At 46.5% G+C, this 20,722-nt stretch overlaps 1 protein-coding gene and 2 non-coding genes across 42 annotated transcripts in view; 2 read left to right on the top strand and 1 right to left on the bottom strand.

The window, feature by feature from the left end:
• Positions 1 to 20,722, bottom strand: part of Clasp1 (cytoplasmic linker associated protein 1) — a 221,593-nt gene that overhangs the window by 144,644 nt on the left and 56,227 nt on the right. For all 40 annotated transcript variants that reach the window (XM_063272238.1, XM_063272254.1, XM_063272256.1 and 37 more), the window contains exons 3-4: positions 2,376 to 2,454; positions 882 to 985 (exon numbers count right to left, since the gene is read on the bottom strand). In XM_063272238.1, coding sequence (XP_063128308.1) covers positions 882 to 985; positions 2,376 to 2,454 — 183 coding nt within the window. The remainder of the gene's footprint in view (positions 1 to 881; positions 986 to 2,375; positions 2,455 to 20,722) is intronic.
• LOC120096423 (U4atac minor spliceosomal RNA) lies at positions 3,003 to 3,127 on the top strand. The gene has a single exon (XR_005492842.1). It is a non-coding gene; the product is annotated as a U4atac minor spliceosomal RNA (small nuclear RNA).
• LOC120096397 (small nucleolar RNA SNORA17) lies at positions 8,637 to 8,765 on the top strand. The gene has a single exon (XR_005492826.1). It is a non-coding gene; the product is annotated as a small nucleolar RNA SNORA17 (small nucleolar RNA).

The following is a 20,722-nucleotide window of genomic DNA, read 5'->3' as shown; positions in this document are numbered from 1 at the left end:
ACTGAGAATAGTACAGCCCAAAGCACAGTAGGTACACAAAGTGCCTTCTGTCTGGAACACCTCTCCTCGCTGAGGCTCATTCTGGTACTTGTTTTCTCTCCCCAGGGAAACTTCAGTTGGCTGACCCAGTTACATCCCCTAACAGGGGTCAGTGGGACCCTGAAAGACAGGGCTGGGTCCATCCATTCTAGCAAGCCCAGCTAACTATCATATAGAACCATAGCCCTAGCCAGGCCTGCTGGCTCCTCCGATAGCACTAGCTGCCGCTTTGCAGAGCCTTGGAGAGCCAGTCACATAAATACGCTAAAGGGTCAGCACCCAAGTCCAACCCACTCATGTACTCAAATCAAACCTTCTGCTGGATATGTGTTTAGATCTCTCATATCAGGAGGCACTGTGGGCCATAAGAATGTTCATCTCTATACTGGCTGGTTTTGTGTCAAGTTGATACTAGCTAGAGTCATCAGAGAGGAAGGAGTCTCAATTGAGGAAATGCCTCTGTGAGATCCTGCTGTAAGGCATTTTCTCAATTAGTGATCAATGGGGAAGGACCCAGCATATTGTAGGTGGGGCCCTCCTTGGGCTGGTGGTCCCAGGTTCTATAACAGAGCAAGCCATTGGAAGCAGGCCCATAAGCAGCATCCCTCCATATGCTCTGTATCAGCTCTGGCCTTCAGGATCCCTGCCCTTTTTGAGTTCCTGTCCTGACTTCCTTCAATGGTGAACAGTGCTGTGGAACCTCAGGGAATAAACCTTTTCCTCCCCAACTTGCTTTCTGGTCAGTGTTTTGTTGAAGCAACAGAAACCAGTCTCTAACCCATCAGCTTCAGAGAAGCCAGGCCCAGGGAGTTGCACACACAGTCCTACTTCTCTCGTCCTACCTGGGGATTAGCAGCTTGATCCATGATCTTTAGCAGCAGAGTTTGGTCTTGCTCCCTCACGGAGTCCTTAGCATCTCCCAGTCTGTCTATTAGACTTGGCAACACTGAAACCAAGATGGAAATAGACAGAATAGATCTTGGGTTGGATCTGAGGTCACCCGCTGTTGATCTGCAGTCAGCTGGCCTAAGGGGGTGATTCCAAAGCCAGGGCTGGGTGAGTACTGTGGTAATCTCTGCACTTGGGACATGGAGGAAGGAGGATCAGGAGTTTAAGGTCATCCTTTGCAGGCAATGTTCAAGGCCAGCCAACACTATATAGTACCCAGTGTGAAAGGAATGAGGGGAGGAAGGGAAGGAAAAACAAAAAGGCCTTACAATAGGAGGGCTCACTAAGACCCACCCTCCTGAGGGTTTATGTGCAGTTAACTGCTGGGGGTGGGGGGGGGAGAATGAGACATTCTCATTATACATTATGGCTAAGGACCCACCTTGTAAACATCCTTCAGCTATGCTTCTGTGAGCAACCCTAATGAGACTCGGTGGGTCATGGGAGAAAAAAGATAGGAATGTAGAAGGGGCTAAGTGGAGAAGGAAGGGTATCAAGCAGGACTGAGAGGGGAAGAGAGGCAACTGCAAGAGTTAGTTAGGGTGAGGTTGAAATATGATGTGAGTAGGAACTGTCATGTTTGTAACTGACATATGCTAATAAAAAACATTAAGTAACAGACCAACATGCTTCAATAATATCGGGTATCTTTTACTTATAGCATACAAAAGACACACCACATCCACACAATGAAGCATGGGCCAACCCACCCAGGCCTATTCCAACCCTGTTAGGCCTCTTGTGAGAATGAATCCATGACTCTTGAGCTAATGTAGGAGAGAAAAGGAAAATGGTTCAAACACCAAATTTCCTAGCAGTAAGTTTTAGGGTCCCACCATCTTTCTCAGCAAGAACACTGACCACAAAGTCACAGAAAAAGAAAAAGATAGACACTGATAATGAACACTGCTGGGAAATTCCAGCTGACAGTGTTTCTCAGTGGTTAGTGCTTGACTGGAACACCGGCTCTACCCACTCGCTGCACACACAAAAGGGAATGAAGAAAAGGGAATGGAGAGATTCTCTACTGAAACAGTTGTATAAACAAAACTGCTTAGTGTTTGCATCGCCACCATGAAACTCACTGATTTAGTGACATCTAAACCGTGGAAAAATCCAACTGGGTCCTTTTTTTGTTAAGAGTTTCAAAGAACACTGCTTCTTGGAGGAGGAGGTGGGAACAATAGGTATTGGCTGGCATCAAGTTGATGACTAAGCTTGCATAAAAACCTCAAGTGGTAATAGTTCATATTTGAAGGTCACACAGCAGGATGGAATAATTGGGGACTGAAGGGGAAGGTACCAGTTTAGGGACAGTGAGGCCATGAAGAGGGATGAGTCCAGGGTTGGAAGGAAAGCTGAGAGTCTGCTGGTTAAGGCTCACTCACCTGTGCCGATTTGCGCCTTGAACCGGTCCTGCAGCCTAGTCACCAATGCCGACAGGATGTCCATGCCCAAGAGAACCACCTGCAACAGCAACAAGCACAGCGTCAGAGGTGCAGTTTGGTGGCGTTGGCACAGCTGGTCCCCGCGGGCGCCTAACGACTGGAAAGGCTGAGCTGGCTGGCCAGGAAAGGATGCTCGGCACGGAAAAACCCGCTACCGTTTGGAAGAAAAACTCGCCTAGGCAGAACTCCACTGAAGCAGCAAGACCTAGAGGAGGCCCCTGCAGCGGTGCTCACTGCGGCCCCGCCCCATCCTAGAGTGGCGTATGCAAATTAACCAGGTCGCAGCAAGAAAAAAAAGCCAATTCTGAGCCTCCCTCTGGCCCCGCCCAGAGAGGCGGATATGCAAATTTTCAGTCTTGTGGCGCGCGGCCTTCTGGGTAAAACCAAGCAGGCTCCAGGAAGCCCCTCGGGAGTTTGAGGAAAGCAGAGACGGTACGCGGCATGGGAAGCAGCAGTCGTAGAAAATACTGTACACCGGGCGGGTTGGGGTAGGCCTCCTGAGGCGGTCACCGCAACCTTACTCGGACTTAGAGCTCTCTGGTTGCCGGGCACGTGTGGTTACAGGCAACCATCCTTTTCTTGGGGTTGCGCTACTGTCCAATGAACGAATAGTGAGGGCAGTACTGCTAACGCCTGACAACACACCTGCATCGGTTAGAGCTCTGCTTTACCTTGGTGCAATTTTTGGAAAAACCACAAACCTCTTTTCCTTGCCTTGATGTTTAAAGACAAGAACAACAACGTACCGTTGTTCTATCTGCCATTCCTCCGCTACCGGCTAGAGGGCAGCAGGGGACGCAATTACTCCAAAAACCAGTTTCTCACTGCTCACAAGCTTCAAAGTGATAAGGCAATATAATAAAAAGCTGTCTTTGGCAGATTTTTTGCCATAATAATGTAGCCTTTAGAGGGTTCTGTATTTGAATGTTCGTCCAGTTTACAAACAAGTCTACTCTAGTTCAAACACCAAACCAGCAGTGGGAGGAATTAGATACTTGAAAGGGTATGCTGCAACTTAGAAAGCAGCCCATTGGGACCTCAAACATGTAGCACCCAACTGCTGAAATTGTAGGCATGTGCCACTCCCCTCCCCGCCCTTTTTTCTCACAACTTTAAAAAATAGTTCTATTTATGAGTTATTTTCTTTAAAACAAACAAACAAACAAACAAACAACCTGGTCTTACTTTTGAAACACAGGATTTAAGTTTCCTTAGTTGGTTTTGTTCCAAAGAGCACAGTAGGTATGGGAGGTAATTTTATAGAACAGAAACCTGACAAACCATTACCTCAGTCGGGTGACCAAGGTCAGCTTAACAATGCTAAGTCATGCTGGTGATGTAAGCTTAATATAATGTAGTGCACACTTCACCTCTGTGACAGTCTCTTTAAAGCCTACAAGCCGTGATTAATCCCAAGGAAAACATGAGGGAAACTAAAAGCACCTGCCCAGGACTCTACTGTTAAGGTCAACACCAAGGATATCTGAGAAACTGCCACAGTGAAAACAAATTTTTTATAGCTTCTTAATTTGCCTGGGAAAAGGAAAATGACATTCCAAAGACTGGTTTGTTTGTTTGTTTGTTTGCTTGTAAGAACCAAATAATAAACCAAATTAAGAGCCTAAGAATGGGCTCCATTGAAAGCACACTGTACACAGAGCAAGAGAAATCGGACAGGAGAGAAGTCAGGGAAATGGAGCACAAGGAGGCAAAGCGTTAGAGGAACCCAAAGTGCAGGTGTGCAGCGGAGGAGAGGCAGACACTCTGACAGAGCAAGTGGGAACAGCTGACACTCACTAGTGGATACTACAAAGGAAAGGGAGGGAGGGAGGCTCAGCAGAGCAGGGGAGGCAGGAAGTAACAGTGCAAAGAAACAGGAACTGCACACTGCTGGTGGGAGTACGAAGTGAGGATCAGTGTGCAAAACGCCTTCAGAAAAATTTAACAGAATTTAACTGTACGGTCAATCCAGCAATTCTGCTCTGGATGTGAACACGGAGGAGGTAAAGCAGGGTCAAGGGCTCTGGGTACCTATATCCACGGCAGCAATTCTACAAACACTTCTTTTATCCACAACTGTGCTTTCTACAGTTTTAGCTATCACAGCAAACTACAGTCCCAAAGTCACACATGAAAAATTCCTGAACTAAACAACTTGCTGGGTTTAAATTGGGTGCTATTGTGAACAGACAATAAACTATCACACTACACTGCTCAGTCCAGTCAGAGATGAGAGCCGTCCCTTTGGCGTCAGTCCGTCCGGCATCCCAGCCATACATGCTGCCCTCCACGAATCACTGGGCAGTCCCACTGGCAGGTCTGCTGGGAGACAGGAGTTAGCTGTAGCCCTGAATGGCTTACAAATGTTCCCAAAGCGCAAGAGGGACCCTGACAATCTGGGTATGCCAAAGACACACCTGGCTTCCCCTCAGCAAAGGCTTCGCAGCCTAGGGAATCTGTGCAGAAATACAAATAGCAAGGCACTCAGCACAAGGTGATGGACTCCCTCCTACTGACTGGAGGACAGCGGAAGGATCCAAGGCAGTGAGTGCCACTGGTTCACATGCAGATTGATAACAGACAACGAAATCCATCAACAGCCAGGAAAGGAAACAGACCCTGACATTAGAGCTCTAGCGCACTGGGAACAGTGCTATTTTTACATAGATGCCCTTGGGTCACTCCAGTACTAGAGGGAGTAAAAAGAGAATGCCTCCTGTAACACACCAGGCACAAGCAATACAGCTTCAAAAACAGCTCCATGATAGCTCCTGGGGCAGGAGAAAATCCGGGCCAAATAACAACTTCACAGGAACAGACTGAAGAGCTGGACCACAATGAATAAGATCCCTCATTCCTAAGGCACTTTGGGAGAAGCAACACAGTCCAAGACCATACAGAGTCTAGGCAAAGCCACGATGTTTCCAAACTTCGGACTACACCCAGGCCACTTTTAGTGTGCACCACCACAATATTTGCAGATCCAGCACTTTCAGGCCCATTTACCTCTCTCCTGGTGGCTTAAGACCTTGGACAAGTCATGACACCTCCCAGGCAACACCCAATAACCTCCAACGTCAGCTGACTCTCTTTAGTGCTCTGATAATGCCAGCTCCTGAAAAGGCACGCAGGCTCCCTAAGCTTAAACTCTTGGGGACAGGGGACAGCAGGCTCACCGTCCATTGTCAGCTATCCATCTCCAAGAACCACTTACAATACATCCACTCTACAGAGCACACATGCGGGCTAAGAAGCCTTATTAATATGCCCAACACACGACAGGTACCCATAAGCACCTGCTCCCCTCAGCAGGAAAGCATGGGTTAGGGCTGGGAAGAGGCCTCGGTTGGTAAAGTGCTTGCAGTGCAAGGACCCAGTGTCCATCCCTAGAACCCAAAGAAAAGTCCAGGTATGGTGGTGTCTGCCTGTAATCCTCACACGAGGAGGCAAAGATAGGAGGATCCCCTATCTTACTGACCAGCTCCACTATCAGTGAGGCACCACGTCAAAACATAAAGGTAAGCTGGGCATGGTGGCAAATACCTTTAATCCTAGCAGAGACAGGCAGATCCGGTGAGTTTGAGACTACCATGGTCTACATAGCAAGTTCCATGAGAGTCAGAGCTACACAGGGAGACCCCATCTCAAAAACCAAACGAACGAATAAACTTAAATAATTAAAAATAAAAGTGGAAAATGACCTCTGGCCTCCACATGAATTTGAGCATGTGCATGCATTTATTTACACACACACACACACACACACACACACACACACACACACCCCACAGGATTACTCAGATGAATAAAATAAGGAAGAAACAAAGACATGAACTGCGAAGAGAAAAGTAAGCTTGCCTAAAGCTACGATGTCCGATGACAACAGATAGCTCTGTTAACCACCCCCAGCACATCCCACACATGCCATTTTCACTCAGGGTGCTATGGTGGTCTTCCCCAGCCAGGAGATGTATGGCCCATTTTGAGTGGCTGCCTGGCATCTACTGAAGCTTGCTTTCCTGAGTACTGAGCCAGGCTGTCACAGCCAGACCAGCAGGTGGACAGACGTGTCCACGTGTGTGCTGCTATGCTTATTAGGGCATCTGCAGGGTTAAAGACTCTTCCTTCCACACTGACACTGGAATACAGAATACGGTGACTGTCCGTGAGACCCGGGGTACATGCTGCCGATATAATTAGCACCTTAAATGTGCTCGTTTCCAATTCCAAGGTTAAGAACACAAGGCAAAGCCAAGAGGAAAAAACGTAAATTTGGTGGTCGGTGTACACACACACACACACACACACACACACACACACACACACACACACACGATGGGAGGACTAGTCTCACAGAGCTGTCCTGCAGAGCAATCACCTAGGGAGTCCCTGGATGCCCATGGTCAGAGCTGTTTGACCCTTGCTGGAGAACCATCTGGAGACAGCTATGGGGCAGCTTCTGGCCAGGTGCTGCCCGACTCAGAGACGTAACTCCCGGAAAGAGACTTAGGGATTGCACCATCGGCGCACTCCCTTCACAGGAGGCAACATAACGTATCTACGAAACGATAGATAGAGGTCGGGTGACCTCAGGGTCAGGCAGTTAGAAAGCAGTGTTTGTAAGTCAAACCTGCCTAGCACAACGTATTAATAACCGGAGTATTCTGTGGTGATCTAGGCTAATACAGTAATTACTGGCAGTATATAGGGAGGGGCTTGGATGATAGCTTCAGGGACGATCTTCCTTTGTTCATCAGCATCCACTAGCTAGGGTTTGGTGGCACAGGCTTGTATCCCCAGGGCTGGGGAGGCAGAAACAGGCTGGTGGCTGGGGCTCCCTGGCCAGGCGGCCAGCTTCATTGGTGAAAGGCAGGCACCCTATCTCGAAAAGGGGGTGAGGGCAGCAAGGCAGTTCTGAGAGATGATAGCCGAGATTGATACCTGGCTGCCATATGCACGTGTGCACGTGCTCATAGACTCACATACATATACACACATGCACACACACATAGTGTGAATGGGAACCTGAAGATTTCATATCAGTAAATGTGACTTTCAGTAGCCCCCAAGACTCCAGCTACTCTGCAGCTCAGCTGGTTACAAACTTGAATGAGCAAGGAGAGGTGGGGCGGTGTCAATAATGAAGGGCATTCCGAGGAGACCTAGTCCATACAGTAACCACTGGTTACATATAGGGGCTAGGGGCACAAGGCAGCCACCTGGGCAGTGCTTAAGAGCTACAGTGATCCACACCATGTGGGAAGAGAGGCCAGATTTAAAACACTGTCATCTACTCTAGGGAGCTGACAGAACTAAGGTGATCAAATGAAACTTGTTACAGTCACTTGATGAAATGCTATTTAACAACAAAGTAGAAAGCAGTGACACGCTTCACCTCAGATGTACTTAAAAAATAGAAGGCTCAGTAAAACAAACGCAAGACACCAAAGGCTGCATACTGGACAAATCTGCTCTCAGGAAACTCCCAGGGAAGGCAAGTTCGCAGAAAAGACACAAATGCCGCTCTAAGGCTGAGGTTCAGAATGAGGAATGGCTACAAGCAAGCATGAGGGATCTTAGTGGGTGATGGAGAATGTCCTAAATGGGGCTGTACATGTGGGTGAATTTTTGGGGTACTTCAATAAACCTTTTTTTAAAGGCAAAAGCTAATCCTAGGCTTAACAGAGTTCTCTGATCTTTCTGGTGATGAGACCACGGGAGGACTCTGGCTGCTGAAGGAGGCAGCAGGCCCAACAGGTCAGGAACTGGAGCTCAGTGTGAAGGGAAACACCTCTGTACAGACATACCAAGTCCCAAGAGGCAACAAAGAGCTTGGAGCTCATGGGGGCCACACCCTCCCACACCCACTCACAGGATTCAAAAGTCCTTTTTGAGCCTCCCACTGTGCACTGCTCTCTTGGTCGTCAAACTCAAGTTTTCCAAAGTTCAGTGGACTGTATTCAGGTGGCTTGCAAATTGATTCTTTCTCCCAAACAGAATACAAGCTCCAGGACAACAGAGATTTTTTGCCTGGTTACTCACGGCCTAGAACTCTATCTGCTGAACAACTGAATGAATTTCCTTGTTCCCTTAGGAAAACATCTTTCACTTGGATTCAAAGTCAAGTTAAATGTGAATGAGCACTTTCTGACTTACATGCTCCTGTTCCTTCTTCTTTGTTCATTAAAAAATAATTCCATCCCTGGCCCTAGAAGCATTGCAGGTGTGGCTGTGACACAAGTGCATTAGTAGGTGGCAGAAAGGAGATAGGCTACGTCTGTGCTCAGTGTTCTGACCCGTAAATATGTGAATGATTTGTGGCTTAACTTGAAAAAAGCTAGCCTAACAACCACCAGTCCAGTGCCACCCAGACCCCAATAGCTCCCAGGACCAAGAGCAAGCCAGAGTAGAAGAACTCCTCCAAGGACTGAGGGCCCTGAGTGGAGTAAGCCCAAAACAGACAGCCCTCCCACGGGGGCCACTTGAATGGGCCAGTGGAGCGAGCCTGAGATGAGCACCAAGCTGGCATCATGGGGCTGGACAGGGCTAGCCTGGGAAGACCACCAGTTGGGTGCCACGCCCCCAAGATGACCCTTGCCTGGTGCCATAATGCACAGACGGAGGACAGCACACCTGAGACCTCTCCTGAGACAGCCCCAGCCACTCATAGACCCCTGGTGCAACTAAGAAGAGCAAGTAGGTGGTGGGGAAATGGAAGAGAAAGAGAAGCAGAGGGATGTGGGCACAGTGAAGAGAGACAGAACTGGAGACTCCACTGTAGTTAAGAATGAGGAAGAGCTTGACCATGGGGGAGTCCTAGCCTGTGCTGCCACCTGGGCCATGTCTGGGTAACAGGATGCAGTCTGTAACTCACAGTGTTAAACATGAGAGAAATTCTGTCCCAGACATTCTACACCTAAGAAAACAAGACACCGGAAAAGTATCTACATAAAATACAAGCGTTCAAAACAGCTATTTACATAGTCACCTATCAACCTACATGTCCAACAACTGATGACCAGATAAACAAAATTGCGTATCTCCACAATGAGGATTTGGGAATAATGAAATTACATATGCTGGATTCATACCACAATATGAATAGGACAATGTGAAAAAAGTACCTCTTGGTGAAATGAGCTGGACACAAAGGGACCTGTGTTATATGGCGCCTATGAAATATCTAGAGAGCTACAGAAAAACACTTGGGATGGAAAATGGCTAATGGTTGCCACTGCCAGGTATTAAGATGGCTGCTGATGACTAAGAAGTTCCTTCCTCAGACGACAAAGATTTTAAATTAGGTAATGGTAGACCAGTAGATGGCTCAGCGAGTAAATTACTTGTAGCCAAGCCTGAGGACCTGTGTTCAATTCCCCAGGACTCACATAGTAGAAACAAAGAATGGATTCCTGCAAGTTGTCCTCTGACCTCCATATACAGACTGTGGCATGTGTATATGTATGTACATAGGTATGTATATATACATACGTGTATACACACACAAATAAATCTAGTTATTTTTAATTAAACAGTAATATTGGTTATACAACTGTGAATATGCAAAAATGAGCTGTATATTATAGAAAATAGTAAATTTTATAACAGTGAATTTCAGTAAGGTAGTTAAGACCATCATCTTCACCATCATAAGAAGTTATTGACCTGGTATTCCAGAGTGAATTCAAGACAAGAGAAGACACTTACCAACAAAAACACTGAAGCAACCCAATAAAGTCAGCCAGTGATTAGCAGTGCTGTACTAAGTCCCCTATGGTTTTTTAATATAGTCTTGACAAATGTACACTGCCCTTGAAATACAGACAGTAATCTTTTAATCATTTTAAGGGAAGGGGTTAATTAAAATATAACAGAGCACGCACCAGAGAGATGGCTCAGTGGGTAAAGGTGCCTGCTGCCAAGGCTGGCAACCTGAGTTCCATCCCTAGGACACACATGTGGGAAGAGGAAATGTGACTTCCACAAGCGTCCTCTGACCACAAGACTTGTGCCTACACTACCCACACATATGCATGCATGAGTGTATACACACAAAAAAGTACAATAAAATTTTAATTAAATATATATACATGTATATGTCTAGCAGAACAATAATAGTGTCTCACTATAAAAAAAATAAGATGTACTAAAAGAAGCATTTTAGACTGAAAGATATTTAACATGGAACTAAGCCTGTGTCATAGAGTTAATGCTCCAGAACACTAGAGAGACAAGGGCTCTATTTACAAAAGCAAACCTTCAGTGCATATGTAGTATGTGCAACTCAGAGAAACTAACTTTTCATCTTGGACATCATATGTGTCTGAACTATGTAATTTTTTTTCTTTTTTCTTTTTTTTCCGGAGCTGGGGACTGAGGGAGCTAGGCAAGCGCTCTACCACTGACCTAAATCCCCAACCCCTGAACTATGTAATTTTTACAAGCATATATGTGTGTGTGTGTGTGTGTGTGTGTGTGTGTGTGCACGCACGCATATGCATGCTTGTGCACACCACACACACAAAATTTTCTAAAATCAAAAAATATCATTGGGAAACTCTTAATAGCTGAAAAGACTTGGTGTGTGGCTGGCTGTAAATGTGTGGAAGTCAGAGGAAAATCTCAGGCATTACTCTTTAGGCTCTGTGGTTATTTGAATAGCAATGGCCCCACAGGTTCACAGATTCAAATACTTGGTCAGCAGGGAGTGAGCTGTTGGAGGAAGTGTATTACTGGGAGTAAGGTTTCAAATGCTCAAGCCAAGCCCAGTGTCTTTCTTCCTACTGCCTGGACTCCGGATGTAGAACCTCCAGCACCATGTCTGCCTGCACACTGCCATTCTTTCTGCCACGGTGACAACAACCTCTGAAGCGTAAGCCAGCCTTAATAAAAGGCTTTCCTTTATAAGAATTGCCGTGATCATGGCGTCTCTTCCCAGTGGTGCTAGCCACCCTTCTCTGAAGACAAAGAATCTCACTGGCCTGGAGTTCATCAAGTAGGCTAGGCTGGCCGGCCAGTGAGTCACAGCCATCCACCTGTTCCCGCTACCCAGCACTGAAATTACAAGTGTGCGCCACCACATCCAGATTTCTTTTTATGTAGGTCCAGGAGACCAAGCTCAGATCTTCATGCTTGCCCTCCTGAGCTGTCTCCCAAGCCCTTAACATTTTAAATCTGAAACACATAAATTCAACTCCCCTAGCAGCTGCCACCGGGGTGGAAAGGAAGACTGTCTGGTTCTGTTTGCAAGGTGAAGAAGGACTCCTCATCTGAGAGCACCCTCAGCTCCAAGGTTATGTCCACCTGAACAGAGTGGATCCCTGCACTAGGCAGCATTCTCAGAACAAGTAACTGATAATCACGTCAGCTGATAGCTATGTGCAGATTCTGACACTCTACTTTGAGCATTTTTCAATGTTTTTACAATACAAATGGAAGAAAAACAATTAATGTCTTCTTTGTATTTAACCTCTAGAATCCCTCTTCCTTAATTACTCAGGAATCAGAATTTAGATACAGAGCCCGTTAGTCTGGGAGGGAGGGAATCACTGATTGGGAACATATGCCCCGACCCTCCTTCCCTTCTCTGTATACTTCAGGGCAGAGCACTGATCGCATACAACCATGACCAGAGGAAGCTCAAGGACAACAGGACAGTAGGGCAAGTACTAGACTGAGAAAAGCAGAAGTGAATTTATTTATTACTCATTGGTTGATAATTAATGATTAAATCACAGGGCACACCGAGCAACTAAGACTACAGGCTCCGTCCTATACCATGTCCAGCTCTATGACATGGGGTATAAAGGAGAGAGAGACGTGCGAGTCTAGAGCACATACTTGCTCCCCTCTCATGGAAGAACGACAGTTTCTCAACTAACCCATCTACAACAGTCTGCAGGCATCAGAGTCACAAAAGCCAACGGTCAGGCTGCTTTCACAGGAAGTCTACAACTTTCAAGTCAGACCTGTGTTCAGCCTTCTATCATCTATTTCAGGGTGAAATGTTTACCTCTCACATAAACTGGATGTCTCACTACAGATCACAATGAAGAGTAGCAGCTCTGGCTCAGACACCAGGCCACCCTAAGACCAGGACCCCCTGGTTTCTCTTTCTGCCCTTACAGCAAAGAGCCGAACTCAGCTCGGGAGCCTGGCAGGTGGGCAGGCTCACGCTGACTATACCCAACTACTTCATATGTTCAATAAGTGTTGGCCAAAAGGTATGAGTCCTTCCAGGGTAGAGGGAGCTATTTTGGAATTGAGTGCATAGCACACAGCCTAGGAGGACTGATTCTCCTGTGCAAGGAGAATCTCCCACACCCTTTCCCATACTCTGCTTGTCAGAGATCTACTCAGCCATTCAGCAATAACAACCCCAACAGCACATGAGACTTGACATAATCAGTTGTTCCAACAATAATGGAGTCTTGACTCTATTAAAAATGGAGGAACAGGAGGGGGAGGGGGAGGAGGAGAAGGAAGTAGAGGAGGTGGTGGTAGAGGAGAAGGAGGTGAAGGAGAGGGAGAAGGAAGAGAATTATTGAGAACCCAAATGGAACATCCTCTTGACCACCTTCAGATCAATGTAATATGGAAACATTTCCACACTGGAGCTATCTCGAACTCTTCTATTATTTATGGGGCTCAACCTAAGCACAGAAATACAGCAGGCCAATTTCACTTACACTGTGCTTAGCCCTGGGATGTGGCTCATTCGAGAGTTGGTTTCTAAGTCTTCTCTTTCAATGCCAGTGGCAATGTGGACAGGAAATGCTCTTTTGTTTGGCTTTATGCTTACAGCATTTGAAAAGAGTCACCGGTCTCTGTAGTCGTTAGTGCCTTTCCCTGGCAACCAAGTAGCTCTAGATCAATTCACATCTCCCCTACCTTTCAAATGTTAAGAATATGAGCATAATGTTGTCCTTTAAACTTTATTGCATTTATATATTTATTGGAAGGGGGCACATGCAGGTGTGAAGATGAGAGGATAACTTACAAGGAGTTGGTTCTCTCCTTCCACCATGCGAGTTCTAGGAATCAAACTCATGTCATCAGACTTAGAAGAAAGCACCTTTTGGTTGCTAAGCCATGGAGTCAGACCTGAGCAGAATTTTCTAAGACCCCACTGTGGTCTCAACCTAGGCCAAACTAAAGTCCCCTATGTCACTGTCCCCTCCCCACTCTCCCAGAGTGCCCCTCCTCCCAACTACCCAACCAGTCCCTTCCATGTCCAAGTACAAGTGGTTCTTCTCTAATGGAAGCTCCCCTCAGGGCTTGGCCTTCCCTTCTCCCTGGCCTGATCTGCATCCATCACCAAGACCACATAAGCTAACACGTGACTGTCCCACAGTGTTCTTGGGGTCGTCTGTCTAGAGGCAGCTTCTTTTCTATTTGCTACTCCCATGTGGTCATGATTTCAAATGTAAAATCCAGACCATCTTTAGGAGAAATAAGCAAAGAAAGAATGAGATATAATGAAAGGTGAGTTCACTGGCACACAGGGTCCTCAGAAGAAAAGGGACTGCTGTCAAGTTTGAGAACCTGAGTTCAATACCAAGGGCCCACATGGTGGAGAGAGAACTGACTCCCAAAGGCTGCCCTCACCTGCAACCACACTTAGTCACAACATAGGCATGTACACTCCTACATAGTTATCTCAAAATGAAATAACTGTGCAGCCTAAGACAATGATGAAAAGCAAATTTAAAAAAATTAACATTTATCTATTCTGTATAAATGCTGTTTTAGAAAACACAGTGCATTCTGCCTAAGACCCTGTCACTTACTCCCCCTGGTCCAGTACCAGCAATTAATCTCCTATTATGACTGCATACTGGCTTGATTTCCATAGTTGTTGCACCTGAACTTAGAACTTTGGAAGGATTACCAAAGGTCTTAGGGCCAAGCAATAACAACCTTTTGACATCACAAGATAATATTATCATCTACAAAGTTCATGCTTGAGAAAAATACACATACACACACACACACACACACACACACACACACACACACACACACACGGAGGGAGGGAGGGAAGGAGGGAGAGAGGGAGAGAGGGAGAGAGAGAGAGAGAGAGAGAGCTCATAATGCTTTAAATAACTTTATGATTTCGTGCTGGGCCATATTCACTGCTGTCCTCAGCAATACACACCATACAGCCTGTAGGCCACACAACTTTAAAAGTCAAAGGGGCGTTGGACATTCCCCTATTTTAACATCGGCTTTATCACCTGTTCCCATATTTGAGAAGGGCTCCAAAGTCCAGCTCTGTGACCCTGTAACCAGAGTTGCAAAGTTAAAGACAAGAAGCCTAGAAAACAATTTTATCAACCTTTCCTAACAGCCATTAAAGCGATAGAAGCACTTGAGCTCACCCTGCAAACACCCTAGAGAACTGGGGGAGACAGGGAAGACACAAGAAGCTAGACAGCAAATGACTTCTCTTTCCTACACACAACTCCAGAGGAGAAGTCAGGGAAGACACAGTTAGAATCCGATGTCCCATGTCCTAAAATATCCTTCAGTAAGTCACTGTCAGACAGGCACACTTAGGATAAGCAAGAGAACACAGGTACACAAGAGATTGTGATGCACAAGTGGGGAAAGTGTATAACGGGCTGGCTAAATGGCTCAAGGAGTAAAGGCACTTGCTGCCAAGCCTGAAAAATCTGAGTTCAAACCCTAGGACCCACATAGTAGAGAGTGCTGACTCTTGCAAGTTGTCTTCTGACCTAACAAGTGGAGAAGGCATGAGAGGAAGTCTGTGGTTCATGAAACAGCAGGTGGGCACCTCTTTCCTTCACATTCATCTGTGAGGAGTACTCATGAGTTTCCTCCCACTGAAAGAATTTATCATCCACATGTGGAGTTCTGAAGGCCAAAAGAGAGTTCTGCCATCCAGAATAGGAAGTATGCAGAAAGACTTTCATGGGCAAAGTGAACAAAATCTCGTTGGGCAGAACTTGGTGCTGAACCATGTCTTACTGTTCTCCTTGAACCCAAGCAGCTTTGCCTCTCTTACAGAGGCTGGGTGAGCAGTGGCTGTGATCATGTCCTTCAGTCCCTCGCAGCCTGCCCACTCTTCCTCTTCCTGTCCCCAGTACCCCAAAGGCAGTCATGACCCTCTGTGGCACCTGCATCCCCTGAAAGATACACCCAGCTTCATTGAAAACAAAACCAAAATGAACTGTCTCTGAACTAGCTGTGAGACAAGCTGCCTCCATACCTACAGTCAGGCAAAGCTCTGTCCTGAAGCTTTCTCCCTGCACTTGCTGTGACCTTCCACATTCACCCTCCCTTGGCAGAGAAAGGCTGCCCAAGGCACTGAGGCTGCAGAGACAGCTGACTCTCTGTGCTGGGAGCCCCAGGCTTTTTTCACCAGGATGCTGCAACTCTGGCCATTACTAGTAACTCAAACAAAGATCACCAGGCATGGCCAATAGATCTGAAGCCCAGTTTAGATGCCAGTGCACCACTGAGACTCAGAATACAGTGCAAGGAACAAGAGGCCACAACCTTTTCTAAGTCCTTTCCCGGTTTGGGTCAATTTGTCTGTCCCAAGTCAGCCACTAAACAAAAATCTGGTATCTGAAAAAAAAAAAATGCTTAAAAAGCACAGTGAGGCGGTCTCTCAAAGAAGGCTGGAAATAAGAGAGGAATGGGGCTGGCTCTAAGTTTTGGCCCAGGCTCCCCTCTGAGATTGACAGCTGCGAATCCTATTAATGGCCCTCCAGCAGCCTTCTTACATTTCATTGCTTTAATCCAAGCCACCAGAAAGTTCTAACAGGACCAGCCAATGAAGCCTAAGCACAGGGGCTGGGGCATGGAGGCTGCAATATACAGGAGAATGGGCAGGCAGTAAGTATTGGGCTGCTGGTGTGGCCTCGGGTACCTCTTGGGTCTGTCATGTATCACATGGCTGGTGTATAACATGAGTTCTCACTGTTAACTCTTGGCACCACTTCATGAACAACGCCATTATTTTGCACTGTAGGCTTTCCATTGCTCCATGTAATCATGCTTCTGCAGCCATAAGACTGGCTTCGGGACATCAGTACACATGCATACTCAAGTCCCTGAAATAAAATGTCACAACAGTCTGGCCCAACTCGAGGTTTGGACCACACAGCCATTTCCAGTCCAGCCTGGGTTATGCTGTGAGACTGTCTCAGAAAAACAAAAAATATGGCCAATGGGTAGAGACCCTTGCCATCAAACTGACAACCCAAGTTTGATCCCTTGGACCCATGTAGTAGAAGGAGAGAACCAGCTCCCACAAGTTGTTCTCCAATGTCCGTGTGTGTGTGTGTGTGTGTGTGTGTGTGTGTGTGTGTGTGTGTGAGAGAGAGAGAGAGAGAGAGAGAGAGAGAGAGAGAGAGAGAGAGCATGTACACACATCCCAAATAGACAGACCAACCAGTGTGTAAAGTACAAGCATGTGGTGGAAGTCCCCATGGTTCCCTGTTTTCCTGTAAAGCTATTATTGGGTACAGCAAGTACAGAGAATTAAGGACACGTCACTTACTGGCCTAACACCTATAGTTAAGGCTTCCTTTGGTCAAGCAAATCCAAAGCCCCCAAGCAAAGGCATGAGTAAGGGAGCTTACTGAGCACAAGCTGGGTCTCAGGTTAGCTTTAAATGCCGATGGTCATTCTGGTGATGATAAACATACTTCACCCCACTCAAGTGTACACCGGTAAATATCATGCTGGACACCATATAGTTCCTTACTTGAAAACCTATGGAGAACCCCACCAACTCAATCCCACTGCAGTGAGGCACTCATGTCCTTTAAATCCAGCGCCCACCTACCTTTCTAAGATGCAAAGTTCAAAGAGAATTGTGGGTTCTGAACCCAAATAGCCCAGTTTCATGTGTCAAGTGTGCCCCACATCTTCATGTACTAAAGGGAAATGCAATAGCAGCTAGCCAGCCACTGACAGTGAACGAAAATGAGCTGCCTGAAAGTGCAGCACGGCCTGGCACCGTTGACCCACTGCTGAGGGTCTAGCTGCTTTTGTTGTGCCAGCTTCCTCCATTCATGGAACAAGTACCTGAGCACCTCGGTGGGCACTCTGAATCCAGTACTCATCTGACCCTGAGCAAAACAAAGCCTGCCTTCCGCCCTCCCCAGGATCAGGGAAGGGCAGTACCCCAAAGCTTCACTGCATGTGACCACGGCCTTCCCAGCCCATTGCAGCTGCCATGGCTTTGCCCGGGCCACTGGAATGTCCACGTTCTCCTGCCAAATCTCGCCTCCCTTCAAGGTGCAGCTCCAGAGCCACTGACTGCAGAAGGTTCTGGACTCAGGCTCTGTTCCTGCCATACTTTAACATCTATAATAGTTAACATGGAGAAATGTGTACAAGTCACATCCAGTCTCCTAATCCACTGTTCTGAAGACAACAGCTGCTTTTCCTTTCCTAAGCCATCAAGGTACCTCTCTCAAAAGGCAAAATTTATAAACTGGGTAAATGCATCGCTAGCATAATTATCCTTCTCTATTCACTTGAGAGCTCAAGGAGGAGTTGGGGTGGGGGGGAAGAGGGAAGGAGGAGTACCAAGGAAGGACAGGAGTAACTCTGGAGCACCATACAACCCGGGGGACATGGCCAGGAAGCGCGCGCTCGCTCTCTCTCTCTCTCTCTCTCTCTCTCTCTCTCTCTCTCTCTCCCTCCCTCCCTCCCTCCCTCCCTCCCTCCCTCCCTCCCTCCCTCTGCATAACTTATAAAGTATGTTAGAAGAGGAGGGCTTGTAAGACTTGCATAGTTTTACACCCATAAAATACAAAGGGAAGTTGGGTATCAGGAAGTTTCAGTGTTCCATCAACTTAATGCAGCTTAGAAAACCTTTCTACTGAAAATGTTGGTGCAAGTCAAGAGGACAGAAGAACAGGATGTAATTACATGCCCAGGAGACTTGCAATGTTGTGCACTGTACACACACACACACACACACACACACACACGGTGGGCCCAGCAGAAGGCAGGTGGGTCATATAGCCAGCCCATAAGCAATGGCCCCTCACAATAAGCATGCTCTGGAGCCTGGGCTTTGATCTCCAGACAGCAAGACATCAAGCCCCTCGCTCAGAGGTTAAGCATACTTACTGCTCTAGCAAAGGACCTGGGCTTGATCCCCAACATCCACATGCAGTTCATAACCATCCACGATTCCTGTTCCAGGGGATCTGACCTCTAAGGGCATCAGTCAACATGTGGTTCAGATGTATGCAGGAAAAAAAACTCATACACACAAAATAAAAGTATTTTTTTTATTTTTTGTAGGAAGGAGCTATTATGGTTTGATATAAAAGTTTCCACAAGTATACAACACTTGGTCCCCACACCTGGTGGTGCTGTGTGAAGGGTTGTGGAGCCTTTAGGAGGTGATGCCTAACTAGAGAAAGTAGGTTTCTGGTAGGCAGGCCCATCTCTCCTTTCAGTCTGTCTCCTTTCTCCTGCTCCTTCCTGGTCCATCAAAACATGAGCAGACCATAGCCAGTTCCTGCCGCATGGAGCTACCCACCAGGGTAAAGCAACCTGTCATAGGTCCCCACAAGATAGACTGTATCCCTCACACTGTGAACCCCCATGAGGTAAGACTATATCCCTCACACTGTGAACCCCCATGAGGTAAGACTATATCCCTCACACTGTGAGTTCCCATGAGATAAGACTGTATCCCTCACACTGTGAACCCCCATGAGGTAAGACTGTATCCCTCACACTGTGAACCCCCATGAGGTAAGACTGTATCCCTCACACTGTGAACCCCCATGAGGTAAGACTGTATCCCTCACACTGTGAACCCCCATGAGGTAAGACTGTATCCCTCACACTGTGAACCCCCATGAGGTAAGACTGTATCCCTCACACTGTGAACCCCCATGAGGTCAGACTGTATCCCTCACACTGTGAACCCCCATGAGGTAAGACTGTATCCCTCACACTGTGAGTCCCCATGAGATAGACTGTATCCCTCACACTATGAGCCACAATAGATACTTCTTCCTTAAAGTTGCTTCTTGTCAGATATTTAATCACTGGAAAGAAAATGGACAAGATTACACAATAGCAACTGGGCACGGTGGCACACACCTTTGATCCCAGCATTCAGAAGGCAGAGACATGTGACTCTCTGAGTTTGAGGCTAACCTGGCCTACGGAGAAAGTTTCAGGACAGCTAGGGCTATAAAGAGAAACCTTTGCTCAAAAAGCCAAACGTTAACATGAGGGTTATAATTATAGCAATGTACTCTTAAATTCTGCTAAGAGGGAAATTATATCTGGTATTTGAAACCCGGCCAGCTCGGGGCTACTTTAGTCATGGATCTTGATGGAGAACCTACAGCCACCACTTTACTAAACCAGCACAGTCCCTAACTACATTCTACACATTTGTCCTATTACCCACAGAAAAGTGCAGTTCTCACCCCTCATCAAGAAAACTTTTCTTTGCAACAGAGACTATTATGGAAAACCACAGCCAATCAAAATTCAGAATTGTGGAATCCTGTCCCAATGGATATAGCTAGAAAACACTCCAACAACTATGGCTCAGGGAACATTGCAAAAAAAAGGGGCAGAAACAGTTTTAGAGCTACAGTATAAGTGAATTTGCTACAAGATTACGTCTCCTAGTAACATCAGAAGCTATACCATAAAGTCTCATTATTAGCATGGCTGCCTAAACATGAGCTGACCAAAGGCAACGACAGTATGCTAGTAACAATGCTAGAATGGGTTGAGAAAGCCCATGAGACAGACCTCAACCTTACACAAAGAATTACTGGCAACAAGAATTCTGAGAGCAAGAAACACAGTCATCCCCAGAAAAAAGCACACCAGTTGGTTATCCAGCACAAATAGCTCTCAAACATGCATACAAGTAATTATTCCCAGTGAGCTGGTACACACACACACACACACACACACACACACACACACACACACACACTCACACACATGCTACAGCGATGAAAAAAGAGGCCATGAATCTGAAAGAAAGCAAGGAGGGGCATATGGGAGGGTTTGAAGGGAAGAAATCCCCGGGAAAATGATGCAATTATAATCTCAAAAAAAAAGTAATTTAAAAATTGATAAAATTTATCACCAAAAATATTAACTATGTGAGGTAACATAGATATCATTAGCCATTTGCTCTATGTAGCCAATCTACAGCATGCACACATTAAATACACTGCACGTGAGAAGCAGATCGATTCAAATGTTGATTAAAAGATGGTATGCACGTGGCCTGTGTGTATGTGTGTGTCACA

The sequence above is a fragment of the Rattus norvegicus genome, chromosome 13 (genome assembly GCF_036323735.1).
Source record: "Rattus norvegicus strain BN/NHsdMcwi chromosome 13, GRCr8, whole genome shotgun sequence".
NCBI lineage: Eukaryota > Metazoa > Chordata > Mammalia > Rodentia > Muridae > Rattus > Rattus norvegicus.
Note: the sequence above shows the minus strand (reverse complement) of the source record. Positions and strands in the feature narration are given on the sequence as shown.